This window comes from Odontesthes bonariensis, chromosome 1 (assembly GCF_027942865.1).
Source record: "Odontesthes bonariensis isolate fOdoBon6 chromosome 1, fOdoBon6.hap1, whole genome shotgun sequence".
NCBI classification, from domain to species: Eukaryota; Metazoa; Chordata; class Actinopteri; order Atheriniformes; family Atherinopsidae; genus Odontesthes; species Odontesthes bonariensis.
The window spans coordinates 25,863,930-25,889,363 of NC_134506.1; the positions used below are offsets into that span (position 1 = coordinate 25,863,930).

Sequence of the window (25,434 nt, forward strand, 5' to 3'; positions counted from 1 at the left end):
CATATATTTTCTCTGAAAATGAACTTTCACTGCACATCAACTGACCAAACAGCACATTGGATTGCAGAAATAGAAACAGAAACAAACAAATGAGGAGAAGATATCTCACCAAACGTCATGCACCAATTCACCACCAAATTTTTAAAAAAAGTACGGCAGCTCAACCGGTTGTAAGTACACTGTGCAAATACACTCACTTCAATAAAACAAGTACCAAGACTATGTTAGAAAAAGATAGAAATAAAACAGTAAAGACTGTTTAAACCCAGGAATGGCACAGACTTAAAATGTCTGCATATGTCCTGTTGTTTTTCTAATGACACTTAAGAATTATTAAAAAAAAAAAAAACTACAAAAAACATCCATCTTTGCAGTCCTTTAACATGCAACTGATCCATCTGAGCACCACACAATATATTCTGTCTTTATTTTCCATAGCAGTTAATGGATATCTGATCTTATTTTATTTTTTTATTTGGACCATGTATTAGCCACACTGAGCAGCGTTGCTTTTATGTGAAAAGTTGCTCAAGGCTACGGAGAAGGAGGTGTCCTCAGGGAATTGCACGATCCTCCCTGGCTAATACCTGTGGTCCCCTGGTACTGTGAAGAGAGTAAAGTGGAACAATTGTTAGCACTGAATTATGGATTTGCAAAGATAAATGAATGAATACATAATACATAAATTTTCTATACCTTCTTAATCCAACTCAGGATCTTGGGAGGGAGGCACATTGAGACAAATGATAGAAGCAACCATCCACACTCACACTTATTCCTGGAGACAATTTAGAGTCACCAATTAACCTTACGCGTCTGTTTTTGGGCAGAGGGAAGGAAGCTGGAATACCCAGAGAGAACATGCAAACTCAACACAGAAAGGCCCCAGCCGGGATTCAAACCAAGAACTCTCTTACTGTGAGGCGACGATGTATTATGATAATAAATGATAATCCTAATAATAAATCTCTCACACAAGCCATATGATATTTTTATATTTGTAACAACTTGAAGCAGTGCCATTATTTTTATTCCACATTTTCAAAATGTGCTGACAAATGTGTTTACCCCCTCCAGACTTATGAAGTAGGCAGTAGAACAAACAGATGATCTATCTATCTATCTATCTATCTATCTATCTATCTATCTATCTATCTATCTATCTATCTATCTATCTATCTATCTATCTATCTATGCCATTTTATGGATGACATGTCTGCTGGAATGGACAAGAAGCTTGAAAGGCTCAAATATATCATGTCTGACTCAATCCTGAGTGAAAAGTAAGTGGTTGTCTTCAGAAAGTCAAGAGAGGCTGAGGTGCTTTTATCTGAATGTGCATTCCTTTACAGTAGATTTTATGTCAGAAATATTCTTTATTCTGTACAGTTTCTGGGAATCTTTTTCTTTTTTTTTTTTTTCAATGGAAATATTTTGGGTAGTTATTTGCCACATAGTAAATGGGTGACTTGAACAGTATGTACCCCAATGTGCTAAACCATGTTAGTGCTTTGTCAACCTTATCACTTTGACTAGTTTCCTATAATACATCAAAAAAGAAAGAGGATAGTTACTGACAATGAATGGATTGACACACTTTGACAAGGAGCCTTTCGCATCTGGGGACCTGTCAATTATCATGATTACAGAAGCCTAGAACTAGCCAATAGGTCTCAAAAAGCAAATTTTTTTTTACAGTAGGCAGTGTTCATTGCTATGGCAACTGCGGTGCAAGATCAAAGCAAGTTCAAAACAGTTATAGCTCAGCCATCAAATCTAGACATGCACATTCAGATAAAAGCGCTTCAGCCTCTCTGGACTTTTTGGAGACAACCACTTACTTTTCACTTAGGATTGAGTCAGACATGATATATTTGAGCCTTTCAAGCTTCTTGTCCATTCCAGCAGACATGTCATCCATAAAATGACAGATACAATAATTAACCATAACATTAAAACCACTGACAGGCAAATTTAGTTATACTGCTCATCTTTATATAATGCATTGTTCTGCAGTGCAATGGAAAACCTGAATCCTGACCTTTACATGGGTGTTAAATCTACACCTACCTAAACATTTTTGCTGCTCTCCTCCAAATGATAACAGCGGACCTTTACAGTAGTAGCCTCCCCCAGCAGGACAATAGTGGGCCTCACAAAGTCTGCTTAGGGCAGGCTCAAAGAACAAGACCAAGAGTCTAAAGTGTCGGCCCAGGCTCCAAACTTGCCAAATAAATTAGGCTTATGGGAAGTAAGCCTAATTCACTAAGAGCCCGCTCCACAACCAAATGCGCCCAAAGGATCAATTGCTAATATCGCCAGTACCACACATGCTAGTACCACCAACAGACTGAATAGGGCTGACATTAATTTCAGTTGCTAGAAAAGGCTGTTTCAAAGAGAGCACAGAGGCACTAATTATGGCAACTCAAGAGCCTGCCCTAAACACAAGAACAATAGAGAGAGGGGTACACAACACCAGCCAGGATCCAGTTGCAGGCTGTCCAAAGAGGCCTCAGAAAGAGTGTAAGATGCAGGCAGGTAGCCTACAGCCTTAACACCATAAACAAATGGCAGGAATAATGTACAGGAATACCAGTGCCAAGCATGGGTTAAAAGTCAAAGTAGAAGATAGATCCAAAGATAGTGAAGATGTCAAGACTGATAAATTGGTGATGGGTAACCAACTGGACATTGTAATGGTTGACAAACTACGAAGGGAACACAAGAAGCTCAAAAAATGCCAAGGGCTGAAAGAGTTGAAAAGATGTCGGAAGTGAATGCAACATTGGCACTTGTGATAATGAGCACTTGGAGCCATGACCCCCAGACTTGTACACTGGCTCCAACATATCCCAGAAACAACATCAGAGATCTCAGTCTAAAACAGAGCATGTCTAGGAACAGCTAAGATATGCCATACAACCCTCAAACTCTTCGGTCTCTAGTGAAGGACCACAGCTTGAAAGGGCAACCATCTCTCTCTCTTTCTACATATATGTATACATCTGAACACTATGATACTATATTCAGTACAAGGCAGGGGATTTTGATGTTGTGGCTGATCATTGTATTTTGTGATTAAATTCCTTTAATCACACATCTTAGTTGTACAACTGCAACACAATCCATCAGGCTGTAATGCCTGAGAGTGCTGATATTTTGTGGTCAAAGTAGCAGGTTGTAATCATCTACAAGATATTCCGCACTTCTTTAGATTTAAAGGGGAACTCCGGGGCATTTGAAGCGCGTTTCCATTGCTAGAGGTTGTCAAATACTGATAGTAGGACACAGAGAGGTGCAAATCTGCGCTCCCTGTGTGGAGATCGCGCTGTTCGCACAGCGTGTCATGCGAGGCTAATACGTGGTGGCTAAGGGGAAACTGCTAACCCTTCCACGTAAAACAACAACTTGCACACAGCAGAAACGTCACACCACTTTATAAACCATCCGACAATAAAGTCACAAGCCTTACCATCAAAACCAAATGCATGGTTCTCACATTACTGGCATGGGGACGTTACAAAACAACTTTATAAGCAGCATGTAACTCACCGGCTGGTTGTAGGCTCGCGCATGTGAAAGCCCAAAAGAGTCGATGGACGATAATCCCATATACGAAACAATTATTTTCTCTAGAAAAACTGCGTTCAAGTATTTAAAACATTACAACAATACATGCCCAGTAATATTGTTGTAATGTTTTAAATACTTGAACGCAGTTTTTCTAGAGAATATAATTGTTTTGTATATGGGATTATCGTCCATCGACTCATTTGGGCTTTCACATGCGCGAGCCTACAACCAGCCGGTGAGTTACATGCTGTTTATAAAGTTGTTTTGTAACGTCCCCATGCCAGTAATGTGAGAACCATGCATATGGTTTTGATGGTAAGGCTTGTGACTTTATTGTCGGATGGTTTATAAAGTGGTGTGACGTTTCTGCAGTGTGCAAGTTGTTGTTTTACGTGGAACGGTTAGCAGTTGCCCCTTAGCCACCACGTATTAGCCTCGCATGACACGCTGTGCGAACAGCGCGATCTCCACACAGGGAGCGCAGATTTGCACCTCTCTGTGTCCTACTATCAGTATTTGACAACCTCTAGCAATGGAAACGCACTTCAAATGCCCCGGAGTTCCCCTTTAAATTATCTGGGAAATGCAAATGTCATGACATCTTGCAAAAACAGAACTATGTTCATGTGCAAAACCTGGTCCATCCTCCATGCATGGAAACACGTCGCATCCGTGACAGTAAAATCAGCTTACCTCGACAATAGGATGCCAGTGGGCGACAGGTTTTCGGGGATAAGTGAGCATTTCACTCCAGTGTTCTCGACCGAGACTATCTGCATCATTGCCAACTCGACACACACCGATGACCTCATTATGGCCTACACTGTAGGCACAGCAGGGAAACAGAGAAAAATGCGATCATTGCCTGGATAGCATTCCAAAGGAAATGATACGTTACACAATGAATGAGAAAAGAAAGAAGAAAACAAGTTGAAACTGTTAAACATATCTTAGAGAAACGAAGAGTTTAAGACACATATTAGAAAATCCTTTGAATGTGCTTTGAATGCATTTCATATTTTTCTCCCTGCAGCAAGTAGAAATATGAACTGATGGATGCAAAATGGGTGCGATATCTGTATAAGTACTGTAAAGTTCCTAACCGATCATAGTCCATCACTGCTATCAAAAGGCTGATTTGCTCTATGTTTTCGGGAGGGACATCAAAGACAATGGCCTCATTATAAACTGGATTCAAAGTGTTTCTCTTTGTCGATGTCTTCCTCTTCTTCAGCCTGCGACCATCACACATCAGTGAAACCTTCACATATGGATCTGTAAAAGTCATAGAAAGAAGAAGAATAAGCATTCATTTACATTCAGGACACCTGTGGAAAACTGTAGCTCCAGACAGTTTCAGATTTCAATTACCAGATGCCCCAGTGATATCCATAGCCTTGAGATTGCGAGCCTTTATCATGGTAATCGTCAACCTGCCCGCAGTAGGCAAGTAACAGAGTGAAAACATGAGATCACCAAGGTCCACGTTATCCTGAAAAACATCACCAGCACATTTATTGTCACGCAAGCTTTATCTTGATGGCATGCTTCTGATATTTTCACACCAGCCAAAGGCGAAAAACAGCATGAGCATTTGACATTTTTTGTCTGAGTTTAGATAAGTTTTCTTACTGAGGAATTCTCAGTAAGAAAACTCTACATAGTGCTACATATCTCCAAAAAAAGCCTCCAGTTTTTCAGCCAGCAAAGAGAATTCTATTCAGCTCAGCTAACTTATCACCTACGCTTAAAATAACTCCACCAGAGAAGTGAGAATCAGGAAAGTACACAAACTTGCATGGAGAAGACACAACTCCCACAGTACAGTCTTTTGTTGATCTACTGGTGTGTTTGGGAGATTGTGTTTGCATTTTGAATAGGGTATCATCTACCAAATTTTAGTGCGTTCAATGGAAAAAAAAACTTTCAGGAATGTATTGCATGTTCTCTCTCTGTGTCAGAATTAGTTGTCCGCAATGCCCGGGCAACACAGCCTTAATAGCTTTACTTATCCACAGTATGAAATGTAGTAGTGTTACAGTCAAGACCGTAAAATATTTACTTTTTCTGGGCTAAATATTTGTTGTATTTTTACATCTGCCAATCAAAGTCTAATATGCCCACGTTTTGTGATACACAAAACACCAGTGTATGCTCAAAAATCACAACAGTTTCATGACCCCAAAAATACTACATGTCCACGATTTCCTTTGCAAATTGTAACATGTTAACCTTTGGTATCACAGTAAAACAATAAAACTATTATTGCAAACTGTCATGCAAGGGAGCCAAATTGAAGTCACATCCAATGCTATCCAACAATGTTTCATTTGTTGACTTCTCTGTCAGTTGCATTGGTTAGGTATAAAATATATACATATCATCCAAGTAAAACATATGGTTAGTAATAAAACAAATGAAAATACTAGATTAGGCTTAAATTTAAGGTTATGTAAAAAAATATGCGGTTACATCACCTGAGTGCTTCCTCATAAAAACAACAGGCAATAAAAACATTACCATCCCACTATTTCCTCAACTTTATGGTGACATTGTGTTTTGAATATGTTAACAAATGTATCTATTTAATATTTTTGGGGAGATTGAGCTTGCTATGTTTCCTCCCAAAGTCCATAAACACAAATATTCTATTAACTGGTGAACTGGTAACTGGGAAGGACTTGCCTTTCATCCAGTAATGCCCAAATCTGGAGCTCTCTCAGTCGACGAAAGAACAGATGGACTTTCTAAATGTCACTTGGTAGGGAAAGAATAGAGTCAGATGGTGCTTCTTTTACTGTCAAAGCTGACTAAGTAGATGGTAAGTAAAGGCAAACATGAATTGCTTTAACTAGTGAGTCTAAATCAACATAAATCTAGAAATTGGCTAAACTCCTTGGATTTGAGGGCAATTACCTTTTGATTCAAAGCCAAAGTTAATGAGTAGAGATATCCTAAAGGACTGACTTATTCGCTTTGCCAAGGCAGAAACAGCAGATATAATACTGAGCCATGTCCTACCCATGAAATACATATTTGTATGCAGTGAATCACGGTACAGCTGTGTCGTTTAGTTTACAGCTCAAAAACGTATTTAAGCATGCAGCGCTCCTTTGAATACAGCCCTTTAGAACCCTGCATGTTCCTGTGACAAAATTGTGACGTGATTGGGTGGGAGTGATACCAGGCTCTTCTGGCTGTGAAACATTGACATTATAAATACTCTCACTGATAGGTGTTGAGATTACACTTATCTTTGGCTTCTAGAAATGTTAAAGTGTTTTACTTTGATAACTGGGCTAAACTGTGAAAACATATGTTAAGAGAAGAGAGAAGGAAAACGACTGTTAGGATTTTCCTTGCTGAGATCTAAAAGCCTTGTATCCCAGCGTATTTTGCTACAATCACGATCAAACATTAAACCAGGCTGTACGGTAAGTCAGTCTTTTCAAAGTGCACAATGGATCAACTGACAAGCCCTTGAGAAAATTTGGCCCATGTCCTAGAGAGATCCTGTGGGCTTAACATGCTTCATTTTTTTATAGTCCTTGTGCATAACCCAAATGCAGGTGGGTGGAGAGAGATTTTAGCAAGTGCTCCAGCTTAAATAACAAATACTGAGAATCTAATACATGCAGGTTGAATATAGCTCTTGGAAGTTTAAAAAAAGACATTCTGTATCCTATAATTGATATGTGACTCGCATTGTGCTTACATTGTGCCAAACCCACTAAATCCATATCTTAAATAAAATAGACAAAATAAACCATAAAAACAAAACCCCACTCAGCTGTGCTATGTTACATTCCTTTTGCTTGTTTATATTGCTGATGTCATTCTCAAAAATGATTGAAAAAAAACATCTTCTTCCCTTAATAAGCAATCTGCTTTGACTGTAGAGCTAAACAAGCCAAATCTCGCAATGAAACCAACAATATGGTCAGTCCCTCTGGCAATCATGTCTTAATGACAATTCTATCATTTCTATGAAATGGGCTCTGCCACACTGCTTCCAAAATGTCCTTCCTCTGTAATGCAGTCTAATGATAATCAGCTTGTTCACAAGGGACATCTGTGCAAATGTCTGAGAACAAGCACTTGTGCAAGTCTTACAGTCATGTGTGTACTGTAAATGTGTTTGTGTGCTTGAGCTGAGAAGTGTGAAGAAAAAAAACAGTGTGAGAATAGAGCATCCTAGATTCTGTGAATCACTGTTTCCCATCAGCCACCCATCTCATAGCCTTCTGCTCTAAATGGGTAACATTGATTAACAATCAATCTAGAGCACAAGTGTCAGCACTGACCTACAAAACAACCGTAAGTTGAGAATTTACACCAAAATCTCAATACTTTTGTCAATATTCCCCTGAAGACTCTATCTGGCACGCTGACAGAATAAATATCTTCATGCCTTTTTTCTCAGTATCTCCTTCTTGTTCACTTCTTCTCTCTCTCTTTTTGATATTTTTACCAAACTTTTAGTAGTTCCAAAACCTTTCCATCACACCAAGGCCTAAACATCAGGTTGGTTTTAATAATTACTCGTATTGCACAGATGGAGCAGTACTCTTTCAAGATATCTTTAAGAAATAACATCTGATTCTTTCAGCCCCATATTATATGTTTATAAATGTTTGAGTCATTCATGTTTGGCAGAATAGACTTGAACTCTTGAGGCATGTATTTGTGGAAGTCAGGCAGCATAGTACCGCTGAAGAGTCCCGTGTGTGGAGGTTCAAGGAGCAGGTCAACAGAAGAGGAATAGTCTAATATCTTTTCTGACAGTGAAAGTGATGATGAAGCCCCTCTAGGCAGGTGTCTGGGAATCCAGGAACAGGTCAAGAGAGGATGAAGATTGTGAGGGTGACCAGATGAGCACTAAGAAAAGTTACACTGACAGTGACTGACACTAAAGAAGACCAAGCGATAGCGACTTCCTCTACTTTAATACCTGGAGGATCTGGGAAGACAACAAGTGAGGAAAATTATGCATGTGAGAGGCTGCAAACACTGAATACATTTAGTTACTCTCAACGTCGAGACGTCTTAACCACAGTATCATCGACTCTACTCTGATCAGTTCGTTTTCATTCTTTCTCTCCTACCTGAAGGAAAAATAAACACTCAATCTTTTGCATAGCAATATAGCCATGGTCTGCAGAGCCATCCCCTGTCTGCCCCTGCATCAGACTATCATACAGTCAGACTGGCACAACTCAGTTTCCATATTGCATTATTATTAACTATCTATTTATCAAGGGACAACGGCACAGAAAACATTCATTATAACCCAGGAAAACTGGTAGCCCTTTACTTCCTGTAGATTTCAGATTATTTGCAAAACTGCTAAAAGAGAAAAAATCCCAACAGGTCAACAAGTCAAAGCAGTAGGAGATGCTGCAAAAAAAAATAGATAAAAGAGACAGAAAAAACTCTCTTCTTTGTAAAACTAATACAGAACTAATCTAAATAGGATTCAAGCTGTCTATTACAGCCATTTATTACTGTCTACAGACTGACATTTAGATTGTTAGATTTATCATTATGACCTACTGTAGCACCACTGCTGCCTATTTAATTGAGGACTACTGCCATGAAAGTTCAACTCATGTTATTTGAAGACATACAGCTGTGCCTCATTTATCTTGGGACGTTGAGTTCCCTCTAATTAAATTAACTGACTGCAACAATCAATGGGAAAATAAGGATGGGATTGACTGCATCTTACAGCTCACTCTGAGAAGCTCATCAATAAGACATTCCGTGAAAGAATACCAATAACATCCCTGTATGTTATGTTTTACACAATCTATTGGTCAAATATATTTCAGAGGTACACAGGATCACAAAAAGGGAAACAGTCAAGCAGAAACCCCTGATATGTGTGGACAATCACAGCAAGATGACCAGTAAAGGACAGCACTGCGTGGCACTGGAGACTGGATACTAAAGTATGATCACACACAACCACAACCACAAGTTTTTTTTTCCTTCTCTGTGTAGACAAAATGCATTCCCATGTCTTTTTTTACTTTCACCCAATTCCAGCCCTGCCATAAAAATCAAGTTCTGACCCACAAAACAACCCCATTCTCATTAAACTTTGTCCCCATAAACCTATTTGACCCCACAAGCACAAAGGGGCCCCCTGTTTCTGGACCCCATAATTATAAACGAAGACACGTGTGTAATACTGTGAGACATGTGTAAGATGCTCGGCATTGTAGCCACAAACATGTCCGTACTTTGCAAAGGTGTCCTCACTTTTAAGGTCCAACATTCAAACTGGTTCTCTCAAAAAGAGAGACACTCTCTCTCTCTCTCTCTCTCACACACACACACACACACACACACAGAAACAGTCAGTAAGGATACATGGCATGGGGCCTTTAATCCTGCTGACCTTTAAGAAGTCTAACAGGATTTCATTTCCATATGGGAGGAAGATGGTTTCAGCCAAGTACGCTCAATTCAGAGTAGCTGCAAATGCAGTTGATGCATTTACCAATAAAATGCTCATGTCTGTATGGCAACAAAGATATTGCATATTGATAAGGCTCCTGTCTATTTGGCAACACAGATTATTGCAACAGGACGAAGCTGTGTAAAACAGGTAAAAGCAGCATCTAAATGTACATTGTATGTCAGTTTATTAATTTTATGCAGTGTTAAACAAGTGCTCATGTGGCTGATGTGCAACGTGCTGATAAATACTCTATATTGGGCCTCTTGTAGCTTTGTAACTTCTCTCTTATTTCTTCCTGGTAAAAGTTGACTTGACTTTCATTCCACGATATTTCAGTTTAAAAGAATCTCACGTATCTATAAATCATAAAACTATTGTATTTATTATTTATGTAATAAATAAGAGAACAGATGTCTGAAATGTAATGTTGTGAGGAGGCTAGTCAGTAAAATATTGCAAGCATTCTTACCTGCTTACCTACTTGCTCTGTTACAAAACAAATACATATTTTTTGTGTATTCAGTGTGAATCACTTTGTTCAAAAATGCAGGCACAAATGTGTCACAGCAGCGTTGACTCACCGAGGAGACATACTGGATTTCCCGGCAGAGTTTTGTCTCCCTGGGGAAATCTGTCAGATCCAAGAAGTTGTCCACCACCACTTGACCAATAATGTCATGGCGTGAAAAGCGGTCGAAGTCATAGACGCTGAAGTGCAGCTTACGCGTGGGAAGCTCAGAGTATGCCACAGGAAACAGGAAGACTTCATCAAAGACAGGGTTGAGCGTTTTACGGTGCACCTTGGTCTGGTGCTTGGTCTTACGATCAGGCAGAAGATAGATCTTAACATAGGGGTCAGAGGTTCCAGAGAAGTCCTTGGCTGGGAGGTCCTCTGCTTTGTGGATTTTAACTATTAACTGTTCTTGGTCACAGTCAAATTTGAGGATGAAGTGGAGACGCCCACAGCCCCCACCTCTGCGACTGCCCTCTTCTCCCTCGAGTGAACGCTGCTTGTAGAGCTCGGGTTTGAGGCGGCCAAGGCCCAAGCCCATTCCCGTGAGGGAGTCCTGCCTCTGAAACTGTGCCACGTTGAAGTCTGGGTTTGAGAGGTTCATATGTCTGCGAATGGACCCTTGGCTGTAGAGACAAATGTAAGAGCCACAAACAATTATACAACACTGAATACATGAGGGAGAAGGTGCAAAAATGTATTTCAGGAAAAGTTCTACAAGTTATGATGGAGGAAAGAAACCATCGAATAGCTTATACTGACCCACTCTCAGACATTGAGCATCCACCTGGTGCAGGTTCTGTGGTCTGCCTTTGCATACGAGGGTTTGTATGAACCCCATTTTCCCGGCTTTTATTCTGAGCATCCAGTTGTATGTCAGGAGATGTGTGGCTTATCTTCATAGCTGCCTCTGGTGTGGCCATGACCACAGGTGGGGGGGATACAGGAGTCACAGGAGCCTCCACCGACACAACAGATGCCACAGGTGTTGGCTCTTTTGCAACTGAACAATGTGATGACTTACGGCGGTTGTGCACTGGAGGGTCCACGGCTGTGTAAAGAGGCTGTCTGGGTGCAGGCTGGGGGGGCAAAGGGCTCATGTTGGGGTTTATGTGCCCATGTGCCTCTTTGGTGGTGGGGGAAAGTCCACGCTCCCTCCATGGTATCCAGCAGAGTTTCCAGGAGACAAAGAGGGAGACCCCAAACAGTGCCAAGCCACAAGCGGTCACTACCAGTGACAGCAGACTTATTGATATGTCTGAGGAGGTGACAAGAGAAGTGAAATCAGTATCATGTAGTGAGTTCAGTTAAAGTTTTGCTTTGTTGTGAAGCTATACCATCACCATTTTTTTAAACTTGTATATTCCTAGCAGTATGACAGGATTTGGATTATTCAATTTAACAATTTAAGATCAGTTAAATCCCTAGATGGTAGGTAAGTGGGCAAGTTTGGTGAGTTTCATGATGTCTGCCCCAGTGGTTTCTGACAATATCTGGGAAAAATTCCTTTTTAAGATAACTGAGAAAGAGCAAAAATCAATTCACAGATTAAAAAAATTAAGAAAAACTTTTAAAACTCTAAACTAAGTAAATCTTTTAATTATTCCAAAAATGGAAAATTGATTATTTCAAAGCTAAAGTTTGGAGCTGAGTTGTGGGTATTTGGGACCATATCATGGAGTTTAATGTTTTAATATCATGAGGATTTTAAAAAAAAATTAGAAAAATAAGAGGAACAAGGAGATGAATCACAACTAAAGACAATGGCTCCACCAGATTTGCTGCAGGAAATGTATATTAAGGACACTTCTGGACCTTTGTTTCTACACTCTCCAGAAACCAAAACCATTTGCGAAATCTTAAGTAAAACATGTCAAAATTGCCCTTTTTTTCTAAAAAAAAAGGTAGGTTTTAATATAATCACACCAACGAGTAAATTATATAAAGTACTGTGCAAAAGTCTTCAGCCACAACACATTTCTTTATATTTTGCTTCCAAGGAGCCAAACTTTTCTTTGTCTTTAAAAGTGGTCTTTAGCAACACTTACAGAAAAATGTTTTCTTTGGATGTTTAGTTGCTTTTTCACTCACTCAGTCTACTCCTTTTACCTTGTATTGATACAACTAATGTTTTGCTCACATTATAGACAACTTAGCAAAGAACCACATTTTCCTGGAAGAGATAAAGACATGAGAGGTAGTTAAAGATTTATACACAGTTCAGACACATTGTTTTTCTGTCCACCCAGGCGTTGACCTAGAGGTCATGTTGAAATAGTCTTATTTTCATATTCATTTTTAGAAAGAACCCCTTAAAACATTAGTTATTATCCATTGCATTTACTCAATCTTTCAGTGGAGCATCAAATCTTCCCCCCAAAGTGGAAAGTGCCCAACACAACAGCAACAATAACTCTCTGTACATAATGTACGATCACATGTATATACAATATAACACTGGTGAGGAGTTGAGCTATTATTTTAATCGGCAAGGGGTTACTTATTTTAAAGTTCTTCAGTGGCAGAGGCACTCTCTACAATGATTTTGTGGTAAGAATTGCATATTATTGTGCATATGGAGGAAAAAAGAAAAGGAAATGCAGCTTGTAGCAATAACACTGAGAAGGTAGACACCAACTTATTTCATTTGTTGTGATAGGAAAGGCTACAAACCATTCACAGCTGTGACAAAGCATACACAATCAAACAAGACCCAAAGTCTAGTGGCAGCAGTTTAACCAGACATGTACATCATCAATTAATTTTAATGTACATGTGGGCAACAGCAAACACAGTGGCTGGGGGGAGTATAAAAGTTTTACCAGCTTTAGTCTGTCAAGTAAGTTTATAGTTTCAATATTCCCACAGTGCATGAGTTTACACCAACCCAGAATATGCCTGACCGACCCATGAACAGCTTTCTGAATCATCTCTGCACGTAAGAAGCAAGTGACTTTTCATAAGAGCATTCTTCATTGAAAGACAGATCAGCTGCTACATCACATCAGTGCTGCAGTCCAGGCAATAGCCTGATGCAATAATCACAGAAATTCCATAAAAATGACAAAAGTAAAAGGAATTCATGTTCTCAATACAAATGGAGATACCATAATTTCAGAATATACCCTTTGTTTTTTTATTAATATTTACCTCTACATATTTGTTAGGTGGGGTCTCTCAGAACCCATAACTTCCTCCTCTTCCCTGCCTTTAGTAAAACCCAGCATGTAGAAATGTATTCCAGGAATAACCATTACTTAGCCTCATACTACGCTTGTACATTTGATGGATGTGGCTTTACTTGAGGTTAATTAGACCAAAGAGAGGTATAAGTCTTTATTAATCATTCCATGAATAAACAGACATAGATCTCCAAAAATATACATCAAAGCAAGCTCGTACAGGAACGCTTGTGCTGTGTGAAAACTACATCCAACACCAATCACATATAAATATAGAACAGATAAGTGTCCATTGTTGCGAACCTGTGAAATATCATCTTTATGAGCAATATATGTGATTTTTATGAATTGAACTAAAGCATCACACTGATAAAACTGTATGCATGCATGTATGTAAGTATGTATGTATGTATGTATGGATCAAAAATGTATAAATAAAATCTAATGAGCTAATAGCTTTTCTTTCTTTGTGATTTAAACCATGAAAGGCGTGTGCTGTCTTTTTTCCACACTGATATGGTATCAGTCGTGCATTGTCAAAAAACAACCCTAACAAATCCTGAATACTGATGATATGCAGTGTGGACGCTGCATAAAGATGCTGTTGACTATGTCATGCTGTTATCTTCTTCCTTTATTTAGATGTAAAGGTGTAGAGGCAGTCCTCAAAAATCTTATCATGAGCTTTTTATATTTGCCACTGTGTTAGGTTAGTAAAGGTCACATTATAACAAGGATGGAGAACTTCTCTGAAATTAGTTCTAAGGACTATTATATGCACTTAATCATTTAGTTATCAAAACCATACCCCTTCTTTATGCTGTGTCCTAAGATTTTTTTAAGTTAGAATGTTTATGTTTATGTTTGTGTATTTGGCAGACACCTATCCAAAGTGACTTACAAATGAGGATATAACAATGCAGCTAACATTAAAGCTAACAATAAGCTACATAGAAGGAAAACCACTAATCAGGCTCTGTCAGACGTGACAGGGGTGATCTTTTAAGGCTTAACTCTATCCCATATTTATTCCAACCTCATGCATGCCACTCAGAGAGAATTGTCCTCACTTCATCAGTTTATGAGCTTTCCAAGCAGTGTGAATACAGCTTGTCGAATAGCCATCAAATACTATTCGCAGACCTCCGTTGAGTAACTGAGTTGAAAGTATCGCTGTTGAGGTCCTGCTGTCCACTGTGTTCCAAAACAAGATGGCAGCTATGTTAGAACTTTATATTTGTGTATTAATGCACTTGTGATGCACTACAGAGAGAATTTTTTATTTATTTTTGTTATATTTATGTACAGTACTTAGGTAGGTTTCTCAGACAATGACACTGAAAAGATGCAGTTCTTTGTTTTCAGTTTTGATAGCAGTAACTAAAAAGTATATTTAAGACTGGTATTAATGCTTACATTTATAAATGAAAAAGTAGCCATTTATGGTTAGATTTTGATTTGACGATGCAATATGTATAGATTGTTGACAGATGACTCTTAATCAAATCAATCCATGAGCCTTTGAAAGTTTTCACTTCTCTATACCACCTGAGGTTTCCTGCCTCTTCCTTGTCCAGCCTTGGGCTGTACACCTGAGCCTTACCTCTCCACCATAGTGCAGTCCCAAGTGTCAGCCCAATTTGTCCTGCTCCGCTGCTGTCAAGTGTCCCTGGTGAAAGCAATCAAGCATCTGGGCTACCCTTCTTCCCGTGAGCTTTGAACTCAGCCACCTGGTTCTTAAAAACACCTGCTAACCTGTTCCCCACTGTCCCTTTTGTGCCCTGTGGTCTCTGGTGCACACACATCCTCCAACATCTATTTTTAATTTAATGTATAGAGCTTCTATCTTTGTCATAATTCTTTTATCAAAAAGCCCAGGCTTTTTTTTAATAGCATCCGTCTGCTGTATCCACCTGACCATGTGTATTTTTGGCTTTGTGGCAGCACTGCTACAGACCTGTTCCCTGTCCATGTGCTGACTGTGTCACAGGCCATTATCCTATTTCTGTCGTTGTTTTCTGTGATGAAGTCTTTCTCAGATTTAATCTTTTTGTGTAGACATGTTCACAAGATGGTGATGAGGATCTGCCTGGAGTGTAACAGTGTAATAGGTTTTATCATAGCAAAAAGTCAAAAGTTCACATTTTAGCAATATTATTGTATTATTGGCAAATTTGCCAAAAATACCTCAGGGTTTCAAATTGAATGCATGCTAATCATTCTTAACGCAAAGGCGAGAATCGTGATGTGCATCACATCAAGCATTTTTGTTTTGCTAACTATCTTTTTTTGTAGATGACAAGCTTGTCATTGTTCTCATCACTGTCAATAAAACATAGTGTTATAGCATATAGTGCAATGAGATGCGGTCCTTGTAAACAGCCTAATGACTAAGCTGCAGATTCACAGTAAAACAAAATGCAAGGTTTTAACTTGACAAAATGGCTTTACTTGTGTTGCTACTGTTTTCCAACAGAGCCAATATCAAGCTGATTTTATGAGTAAGGAAGCCATTGTTTGTTCTGTCTTCTTGGCCTCATTGTGAGTAAACGATTCCCTCAAATTTGTCAAAGGGAATTCTTTTGCTTTTGTTTCCTCTGTAGTTGCTGCACACTTTATCAGCATATTTCGCTATTATTTTTTTTAAACGGTTTCACGCTTAAAACTATGCACACTGTATTTACACATGCCTCAACTTTGAAAGCTGCATATAATTCAGTACTACTTCTTAATTAAGGGTTTCATCTGATTGATATGAGAAAAAAAATTCCCACACAGAGAAAAACACTTCAAGCGAGTAACACCGCACACCTTATGCAGCCAGAAAGATGTCAACTGATTCATGCCTGGCATGGAAAATGTTGTCAGTTTTCACATTTACATTTTGTCACATCATTATCATGCATATTAATCAAAATTATATTGCAAATACATGGCACAATCATCTGGAGAACCTCTCAGTAATCTGAGAGGTTCTTTGGGCCTACAAGTCTTGAAAAAATTACTTTCTTTCCTTTTTTTCGTTCTATGCTGTAGCGAATGTAGCCTGTACAGTAAATCCAGCAGCTCTGCCCAGTGCAAGACTTGCTCTGTGTGGGGGTGGCACTGTCATATTAGTTAGAACAGGAACTCAGACCAACTGTCCTTCCTGGGCTGCGAGATTCTGTGAATAATGGAGTAAGTGTAATTTGGGAAAATAATGTGGAGAAACTGAGGGATTTGCCATCTGAGGACACTGAGCCCACAGTCAGCTTGGCAGGCTGCCCCAGTGCTGCCTGATGGAGAATAATCTATAGACATCTGTGGGGATTCGGGTACTGCATCACAACAATGACAGTGGATCAAATTTAGAGCGCAGGACCTTCAAAGGTGTTACAGTGTAGGAGGTGAGCAAGTGCTGAAAAAGCAATGTGCCACTTCTTCCTCTAAAATGTAAGTTTCTCTAAACATAACTTGGTGGACAAACTATGACAATTCTCATGATTTCTCTTGATGTGAAACAGGGACTGCTATAAGCCTGATTCTATCCAGAATGTAAGCGTGGACATCACCAGCAGCCAAAGTAACGATGTTCACAGCAGGTCATCTCTGTTTGACACTGTGTATAAAGCCCTGTCGTAGACCAGTCACCTGTCCAGAGTGCATCCTGCCTCTTGCCCAGTGGCTGCTGGGATTGGTTTTTTGGTATTGGTAGTGGTATTAGTAGTAGCTGTCACACCGTGGTGAGGTCAAGTGGGTTTTTTGTCTTGTCTCCATGTCATGTCTTGTCATTTCCTGTTTTATTTTGAAAGATTAACTTTCCCTCTCGTTTCAGGTCACTTGCCCTTCCTCTTTGTTCCAGTCTGATTGTTGTATGACTGATTCCACCTGTTCCCTATTAACCCTGTGTGTATAAGAGTCTGCGTCTCCCCTTGTCTTGTGCCAGTGTGTCATATTTGTTGGTCTCTAACGTGCGTTCACTCTTGCCATTCCAAGCCATAGCTAAAGCCTTGATCTAAGTCACCGTTTGGTTGAATCCTCTTTAAGAGAGTTTTTTTGTTCTTGTTAAATTTTGTTAATATAGCCTTGCTAAAGTTTAAGTTTGAGTTTTATAGCTTTCTTGTTTTTTTTTTCTCCTAGTGCAGTGATCTTTTGCTTGTATAATATTCCATAGCATAGTGCCTCCGACCTTCAGGAGAGGTTTTTTGTTTTCCTCCGAGTGATTTTTGTTTAAGATTAAACTTTTGAGAATCCTCTACGTTTTCTCCTCCTTTTAGTGTAGTGATTATTATTTTGATCATTTTTATAGACATACCTCTCTCACTTTGAGAGAAGTATATATATAGATAACTTCCATAGCCTGCGTTTATTTCTCTCTTGAAGAGATTTGAGATCTACTGCTCCTCATTGAAGCTCGTTTTTCAAACATCATCTCTTGCTTCTGCATCCTCCGTTCTCTGGGCCTGACATTAGCAGTAGAAGACGAAGATGAAGAAGAGAGGAAGGAGGTGTTCAAATTGTCCACTCGTTCACTAAGTAGTGCACTATATAGGTAATCAGCCATTCTTTTCTAAATTTCAGCTGAAACTTCTCATTCATCATAACGATGCACAACATTATAATAGGACATGCAGAAAGTAGTGTACAGAGAATCTACACTTCATGGGTTGAAATAGACCATTATGTACTGCGCTCAAAGCCTGGAGCTAAGGCAGCACGGTAATTCCAGCAGCTCAGTATTTTGATTCCCTTACTTATGTGGAATGCCAGGTGAGCTAATAATAATCCTCAGATGTCTCAGCCATGAAATAGCCAGTCTCCCTTCCGGCCTGAGAGGCAGGATATGAGAAATATTTAGTAAAATATGTAAAGGAATCATATTTGACGTTCAAGTTGTTCAGTCTGAACAGTAAACATATTTGGGGTAGGTTGCAATGTAGCTTGATTTATAAATATTTGCACACAAGCTACAGCATTGTGGACACTGTGTCTCTAAAAACATATTTTTCTTCCCCAACATTTGGTGTATTTTGAAATATTAAATTTTTGTCTTTTGTAAGTAACATCACATATGTTGTGTTCTTACTACGCGGACGATGATGTCTTGGGCATCTTTAGTTGCAATGAGACTTGATCTTCATTAAATAAAGATTACAATAATAAAAATGTTGATAATAATAATTATAATTGAATAAAAAAGTCATGATAATAATAATACTTAGTTACAGCTGCTGTCAGTAGTGTGTGTTAAAAAAGATTTTAAGTCTGCAGTTTATTGGTGTGTTATACGGAGAGATGACACTTATAACATGTTCTTAACTAAAAACAAAACATTGTGCGGTCCATTGCTTCAGATGTATGTATTCTGACGGTGTTTTTTTTTTTTTTGCTTTCAGACCTAACTGTGAATGAATGCTGTATAATTGTGAATTACCGCTGCATTCAAGTAGTGTCCGAAATTCAACAGCAGCTCTCTCCTTCTCACCCAGTAAGGGTGAGAGGGAGGGTTAGCTATATAGTGAATACTATACAGTGAGTGAGGGAACAAGTTGACATTTCAAACACATGTAAGAAGAACAGGAAAGCATTTAACACATAATTGAAAAGGTGAAAACAACCCCCTATAGTCTTTGTTTTTGCCTTTGTCTTTCTTGCTCCCTGGGGACTGCATTTGTACTGTAAAGCCTTTTCTCAACTTCATATGTTAATTCCAACACTTTGGTCACTTGTTAATCAAGCTGCTGTCACTGTGGGACCCTTGGCTCACGTACTGATCAACCGTTGACGCCTGCGGCAGTTTTAAAAAATCCTGATCTCACATCTATGTGAGGACCCTAATCCCACCTATCTAAAACATAGTAATCTACTTGCCATGGTTTTAAATTGTGAACGGAAAACATATTCCTGAGCAGTTGTTTTCTGTAGAAAATGAAAAACGCATTCATTCATAACCAAAACCCTGAAGAAAATCACTTTAATCCGAGCCACTTTGCGCTCAATGGGTGACCTACCCTCATTGGTCTATCTACTTTCTTTAATATTCTATTATTGGTGCTACCTTTGTACGAGATGATACCTGCCAACTACTTCAGAACTGATTCCAAACATCGTCTGGATGCCATCGTGAATGCTAACCCCACTACCTACCCTCACAACTCCACTTTTCAAACTGTCAGCACAATGGAAAAGACAAGACAGGGCCTACTTTAGAGAGGGTGGAGAGAACTGGGGGCATTCGGGAATAGATGAAATAAGAAGGGAAAGGGTTTTGTGTGACGGCAAAGAGAAAGGGGTTCACAAAGGGTCAAGTGGTGAATAATTATTTATCAGAATCAAAAACTAATAGATAGATGGAGAAGGTGTGTGGAGAATTGCAAGTATTGTGCTGCTTTCCATGCTCAAACGCCCTGCACAAACGCACATTCAATACATCAAGTCAGTCAGCGGATGGTTGATAGTCAAAGTGTTGGTTAAGATGCATGGTCGTTACTTCTTTACACATCGCTCAGTTTTAGCTTTGTTTCACAGAAACGCAAATTATTCGTTGCCCATGCGTTTTAGATCAGAGGACGAATTCAATATGATGGGAAGTTTTTAAAAAAAGTAATAAACACTACAGTGTGAGCCACGACTGTAACTAATCGAGCGCATACCGTACAAATGATACCCATTATATCACAGCAGGAATGCACTGGCCAAATCTAAAAAATGTTCTCACAGAGTGTCAAACTCATAAAATACAGACTCGTTTGGAAATAAGACAAATAAGAAATGCCTGTAAAGGTACGAATGTTTTAGCATATATGCTGAAGAACGGGTGAGCTAATTACTGAGACTGAAAATTATGCAGATGGGATTTCCAGTTTATGGGTTGTGCAGGCACTGAGACACAGACTGGACTACCTTTTGCGTTTTAGGCGCCTGGTTTTCAGTGAAAGTGTAGTCACATGCGTGTCTAATCCAGTTTCGATTAATGCAATGCAACCGGGGAGTCAAGCGTGCAAATGATGTCTCACCTGAATCCGAATAGCGTGGCCTGGCGAGATCTCGGAAATAGTAGATAAAATCCAGACAGTTTTCGTTCTGCACTTCCCCTTTCGAGCAAAGATCTGACAAGAGTTCAAGTGCTTTTTGACAAATCTCGTCATCTCTGTCTCCAGGCATTTCCCACCAGCATCCTTATAAATGGAGGGTCTCGTCGGCACCGATTCCACGCTGGTCAGCACGGTTCCTGGAGTCAACCACTTTTCCAGCGACACGCCTTCCCACACGATGGAATCGGCGCTGCGTGAAAAAAAGAACGAAAAAACTCAAGTCCAAGTGATCAAGAAAGCAAACGGCCAGTCCCACATGTGGAACAAGCCAGGTGAGTTTTTTATGTAACGCTGAGTGAAACGATCCTCTCACTGCTGCTCTGCTCAAAGCCACCGGTTGAATCCACGCACCGCCTCTGCGGCGCTGTCCAACGTTCTGAAATGTGTGCGTGAAATGCTGCGATAAATCTTCGCACCAGGCGAACCACTGTCTGCGATCTTTGCACCTTGAAGCAGTGACTATCTCGGGAAAAGTTCAGTAGCTCTTAACTATGAAGAGTATAGAAGTGAAAGAGCTGGATTTGTGAGCTCTACTACCTGTAGCAAAGCCCCTATTACTCCACTGCTCCGACAAGCCTGGTGTGGTTTTACGTTCCTGTACGCGGCCAATCACATGATGACATTTTTTCTCCCTCTGTCTCTCTCTGTGAAATCGTTTCAGTCGTTAAGATACTAGAGGAGTAGCCATCACTCAAAAACCACTCACATGATGTTTCACGTTTATGTTGAACTAAACCAGCAAACGGAACCGCACCATTAGGCTACGATGGAATTCCAGCCACTGGAGAGTGAGGTTATGTTTTCAGTGGCGTTCACCTTGCCACCCTGCCAAGGCAGCCGTCATATATGATTTGTTTGCCAATAGCCTGAACTAATCAGAATGCACGCAAATAGTGGTGGTGTTTGTTTATCTTCCTGTCATTATCATTTTAAATTGTTTCCGGGGTCTTGGGGCATAATTATAATCAACAGGCTTTTGCTCCCTATATTTCTCCTGGGACAATCAATGTCAATACCTGTGCTAGCGTATTGTTGTGCTGTCACTCCTGGGGTGCATTTACTCAGCCGATTAGTCCTCCTGAGAGCACATGGTCAATTTCACATTCACTGATTCATTTCAGTGACTTACAAGCCACTAATTTCAGCATGTAAGTTTAGTGTGCATACCATTACTCCCGAGAAGAAAAAGTAAAAGCCTGTGTGTGTTAAAGGCATACTGTGTATACTACAGGCTATCAATTGATAATGCCCCCCTTGTATCACATGGATTATCCTTTGATGTAATGGTTGTGATAACAAATCAATGACCAGGACAGATAATAGAAGAAGCTATATGTTGGTACTTTCTTTTTTTAAATGGACAAACACAAAATGAGATTTGGAAAGAATTCTGGGGCAAAGATGGAAACAATTATATATATGGCTTCACAGTGTTAGTTATTTTCTCCTTATTCTGCAAAGAAAAAAAAAACAACAGTTATCTCCTATAAAAGATTAACCCAAGCTTTAATGAGACTTAATAACCTTCAGGTGAAACTAATTTGTGTTATGAGAGAGGATGGAGCCATGCAAAGGTGATCAACATCCTATTTCAAGATGTTCATAATTATTGGGTAGCTTCATTGCCCAGGTTAAAAGGAGAGAAAAAGAGCAATTTCAAGCAGATGGATGGTACTCTTTAAATAGTAGAACTTGAGGCTTGGCTACAAGATAGAGAGTGAGAACTTATATAAATTTGTGTTAGGGTTTACAGATCAAGATACTGACAGACTCCAGCGATGGAAGGTTTCGAGCAGCAAGTATGTCTACATAGGTGATTGAATGGTTTCAATAGCAAAAAATGCTTTTGTTCACAATAACTTAAACAATTCAGTATGCACAGCTGAGGTGGTAAAAAAAAAAAAAATAGTTTGGTTGCCAAATAACTATGAACACCAACAGATGCGTAATATTTGTTTGCATTCTTAGATGCCCATAAGTGCAAAATTAGGTTTCCCTTATCAAACTCTGAGGTTTTATTCTTGGTCAATTGAAAAAATAACAATTTGTTCAATAACAATTGGCTTAGTAATTGTGCATACAATGTATTCACACTGGCTGCTACTACATGCAACATATTGTCAATTGTTGCTCTTAATATTCAATTAAGTCTTCTTTAAGCAGTCAAAGAGTTGGGAGCTTTGTGAACAGAGGTGATGATGTTTATAATAGATGGAATTTGTGATGAGTGTTCCATTGAAAAAAAAGCCCAAACTACAGAAAATCAGCTTTCTTGGTATCCATGGCAACTATAAAATACAGAAGGCACTGATCACCCATTTTCTTCTCTTCAAGTTATTCAGTTGGTTTCCCTCCTCCACAGCACCATTGACATTCTGTTTTTCTACTCCCCTCCATAATCATAATCATTTAACTCTCAACTACTTGTTTTCTTTTTCATCATTAACAATTTCTGATTCCCTACAATACCTCTCTTTATTTTTCTCCCTTTTTGTCCCTCATTTTTTCAGTTCAATAGATCAACAACCGGGCAGTGCTTACAGAGGAATAACAGCCCAATAAGAAGAATGTTGGCACTTTTGACTCCTGCCTCAGTACAGGCAGTTATCTGCCCTCATAATGAGCTCTGTCTCTCATAGGGTGGCAAAACTCCCAAGTCATTTTGGCTCTGAAAGAAGAGGATAGTGATCACAATGAATTGCAACAAAATGTGAAGGTTTCTTTCAGAATTGTCACCAGACATGAAAAGATAAATTCATGGTGTATACACCGAGAGAGTCAACTCTGAATCAGCAAGTCAACCATTAACTAATTATTCAATCAGTGTGTTCATTCCAGTTTGGGTTGCTTTTTCCCCCACTGAAATACAACAATTTGTAAAAGAAAAACCTTTTTTTAAGATGAGAAACATTTTCACCCTGGTTTGAATGCGAAGCAAGTGTTCAGTCATCATCCACTAATCAATGTGCCAGCCATGCACACACACACACACACACACTTGCGGTGCCACCTGAGTATGAGTGGGAAAGGAAAGTAGACTGATTGGATACCTTTTGCATATTTATGGATGTAAAATCCCATGACAAGATTACAAAATCGAGAAAATAAGCATAAGAGGGAGAAAATGAGGTGTTCAAGCACATAACCCTGCAGGACACCAGTGATTAGGCTTGAATTTCATCCCACATCGCTGTTTCATAAGCAACAAGTTACTTTTTTCTTCGTTAGAATGAAGTTAATGAAGTGTATTTATTCCTTTATAAATCTTGATTTCGGTGCACAAATTTCTCCTTCTATGCATCCTGGGTTGAAAAGATTTCTGCCTCTGGCTTTTCAGTACTGTTTACCTTCTCTTTTTACTTTTCTGTTTGCACTCACTTTATGAATACCGTTAGGCTCAGATGTTCCAAAAAACGACAAGGTTATAGTTAGAAAATTTTACATGGTCAGGGGTTAATCATTTACATATGCTGCTGAACACAAAACAACAGGCAAGAGATCCATTACATGAGGATTCAGGATATTGCAAATCATTGGGATTCGTTCCGATTTCTAACCCTGGATTGGAACAATATATGTATAAAAAATTACCAGAATTTCTGTGAAGCTAGACAAAAGTTGATAAAATTCAATACTAGTTATTTTCCACAAAATGTCTTATCTGCTGCCCAAGCCTCTCAGCATGCTTTGAATCAAAGAAAGTGTGTCTCTAAGAGATGTGCAGAAAGACGGAGGATGGGTTGGAGTTCTGTGATCTTGATTGCTCCTTCCCTCTCTCTGTACTTATCTATGGTCAAAAGAGAGGCGTTGAGTATGTAAGTTATGGGGAGGGAAAAAAAGAACAAAGTCAAAGTCAATATAAAATGTTTTGGTATAATTGTGTGAGCGATAGAGAGAGTTAGAGAGATCTTGCTGTTTTTATGAGGATCAGAAATACAGTAGGTCGGATGTAAGAGTGTGGGGGAGGGGTTGTGATGGAAAAACTGAGGAGAAAAAGATACATAGAGGCATTTTCTTAGAGATCTGTTCTCAGAAAGGGATGCTGTACCACACATTTATTACCCACACATTTCAGCATTGCTTTTGGAAATGTCCAGGGTCTACCCTGCCTCTCGCCCAATGACAGCTGGGACAGGCTCCTATTGGATGATGTGATAGCACAATAATGTGCCCATGACGAACATAGGTTAGTTCAAAACAAACATAGGACAACTGTTTTTTACTTGTGAGTTATCTTCAGTTGATAACACAAGAATATGTCACCAAACACTTCGTGGTTGGACAGATAACAAAACTACTTTGTCGTAGTTAGAAAGCAATCATGGTTAGGACCAAAATATGTTCTTTTTACAACATAACTGTCATCCCCAGGGGGTCCAATTTGCTTGTTTCTTTGGTTACATGATAACACAACATGTTACAATGAAATTTTGTCACTTCCTGGTTTGATTAGAGGCACAAACTTGATTTCATTAGGGTTAGAAATCAAAACTACTTGGTTAAGGTTCCAAAAAGATAAAGGTTAAGACCAAGTGTGTCCTTTTTACATTATGACCTTTTCTCATACGGAATCCATATTTACAATTTACATGTAGTCTCTTTCATGTTCACTAGAGATGACATACT

General features: G+C 39.2%; 1 protein-coding gene across 1 annotated transcript; it reads right to left on the bottom strand.

The window, feature by feature from the left end:
* syt9a (synaptotagmin IXa) lies at nucleotides 1–21,371 on the bottom strand. The gene is made up of 7 exons (XM_075471289.1): nucleotides 20,731–21,371; nucleotides 11,316–11,811; nucleotides 10,624–11,179; nucleotides 4,948–5,068; nucleotides 4,680–4,851; nucleotides 4,270–4,399; nucleotides 1–603 (listed from the first exon to the last, which is right to left on the bottom strand). Exons 1-7 carry the CDS (start codon nucleotides 20,876–20,878, stop codon nucleotides 535–537), a joined length of 1,692 nt encoding a protein of 563 aa, XP_075327404.1. The 5' UTR covers nucleotides 20,879–21,371; the 3' UTR covers nucleotides 1–534.
* Nucleotides 21,372–25,434: the final 4,063 nt, after the last annotated feature.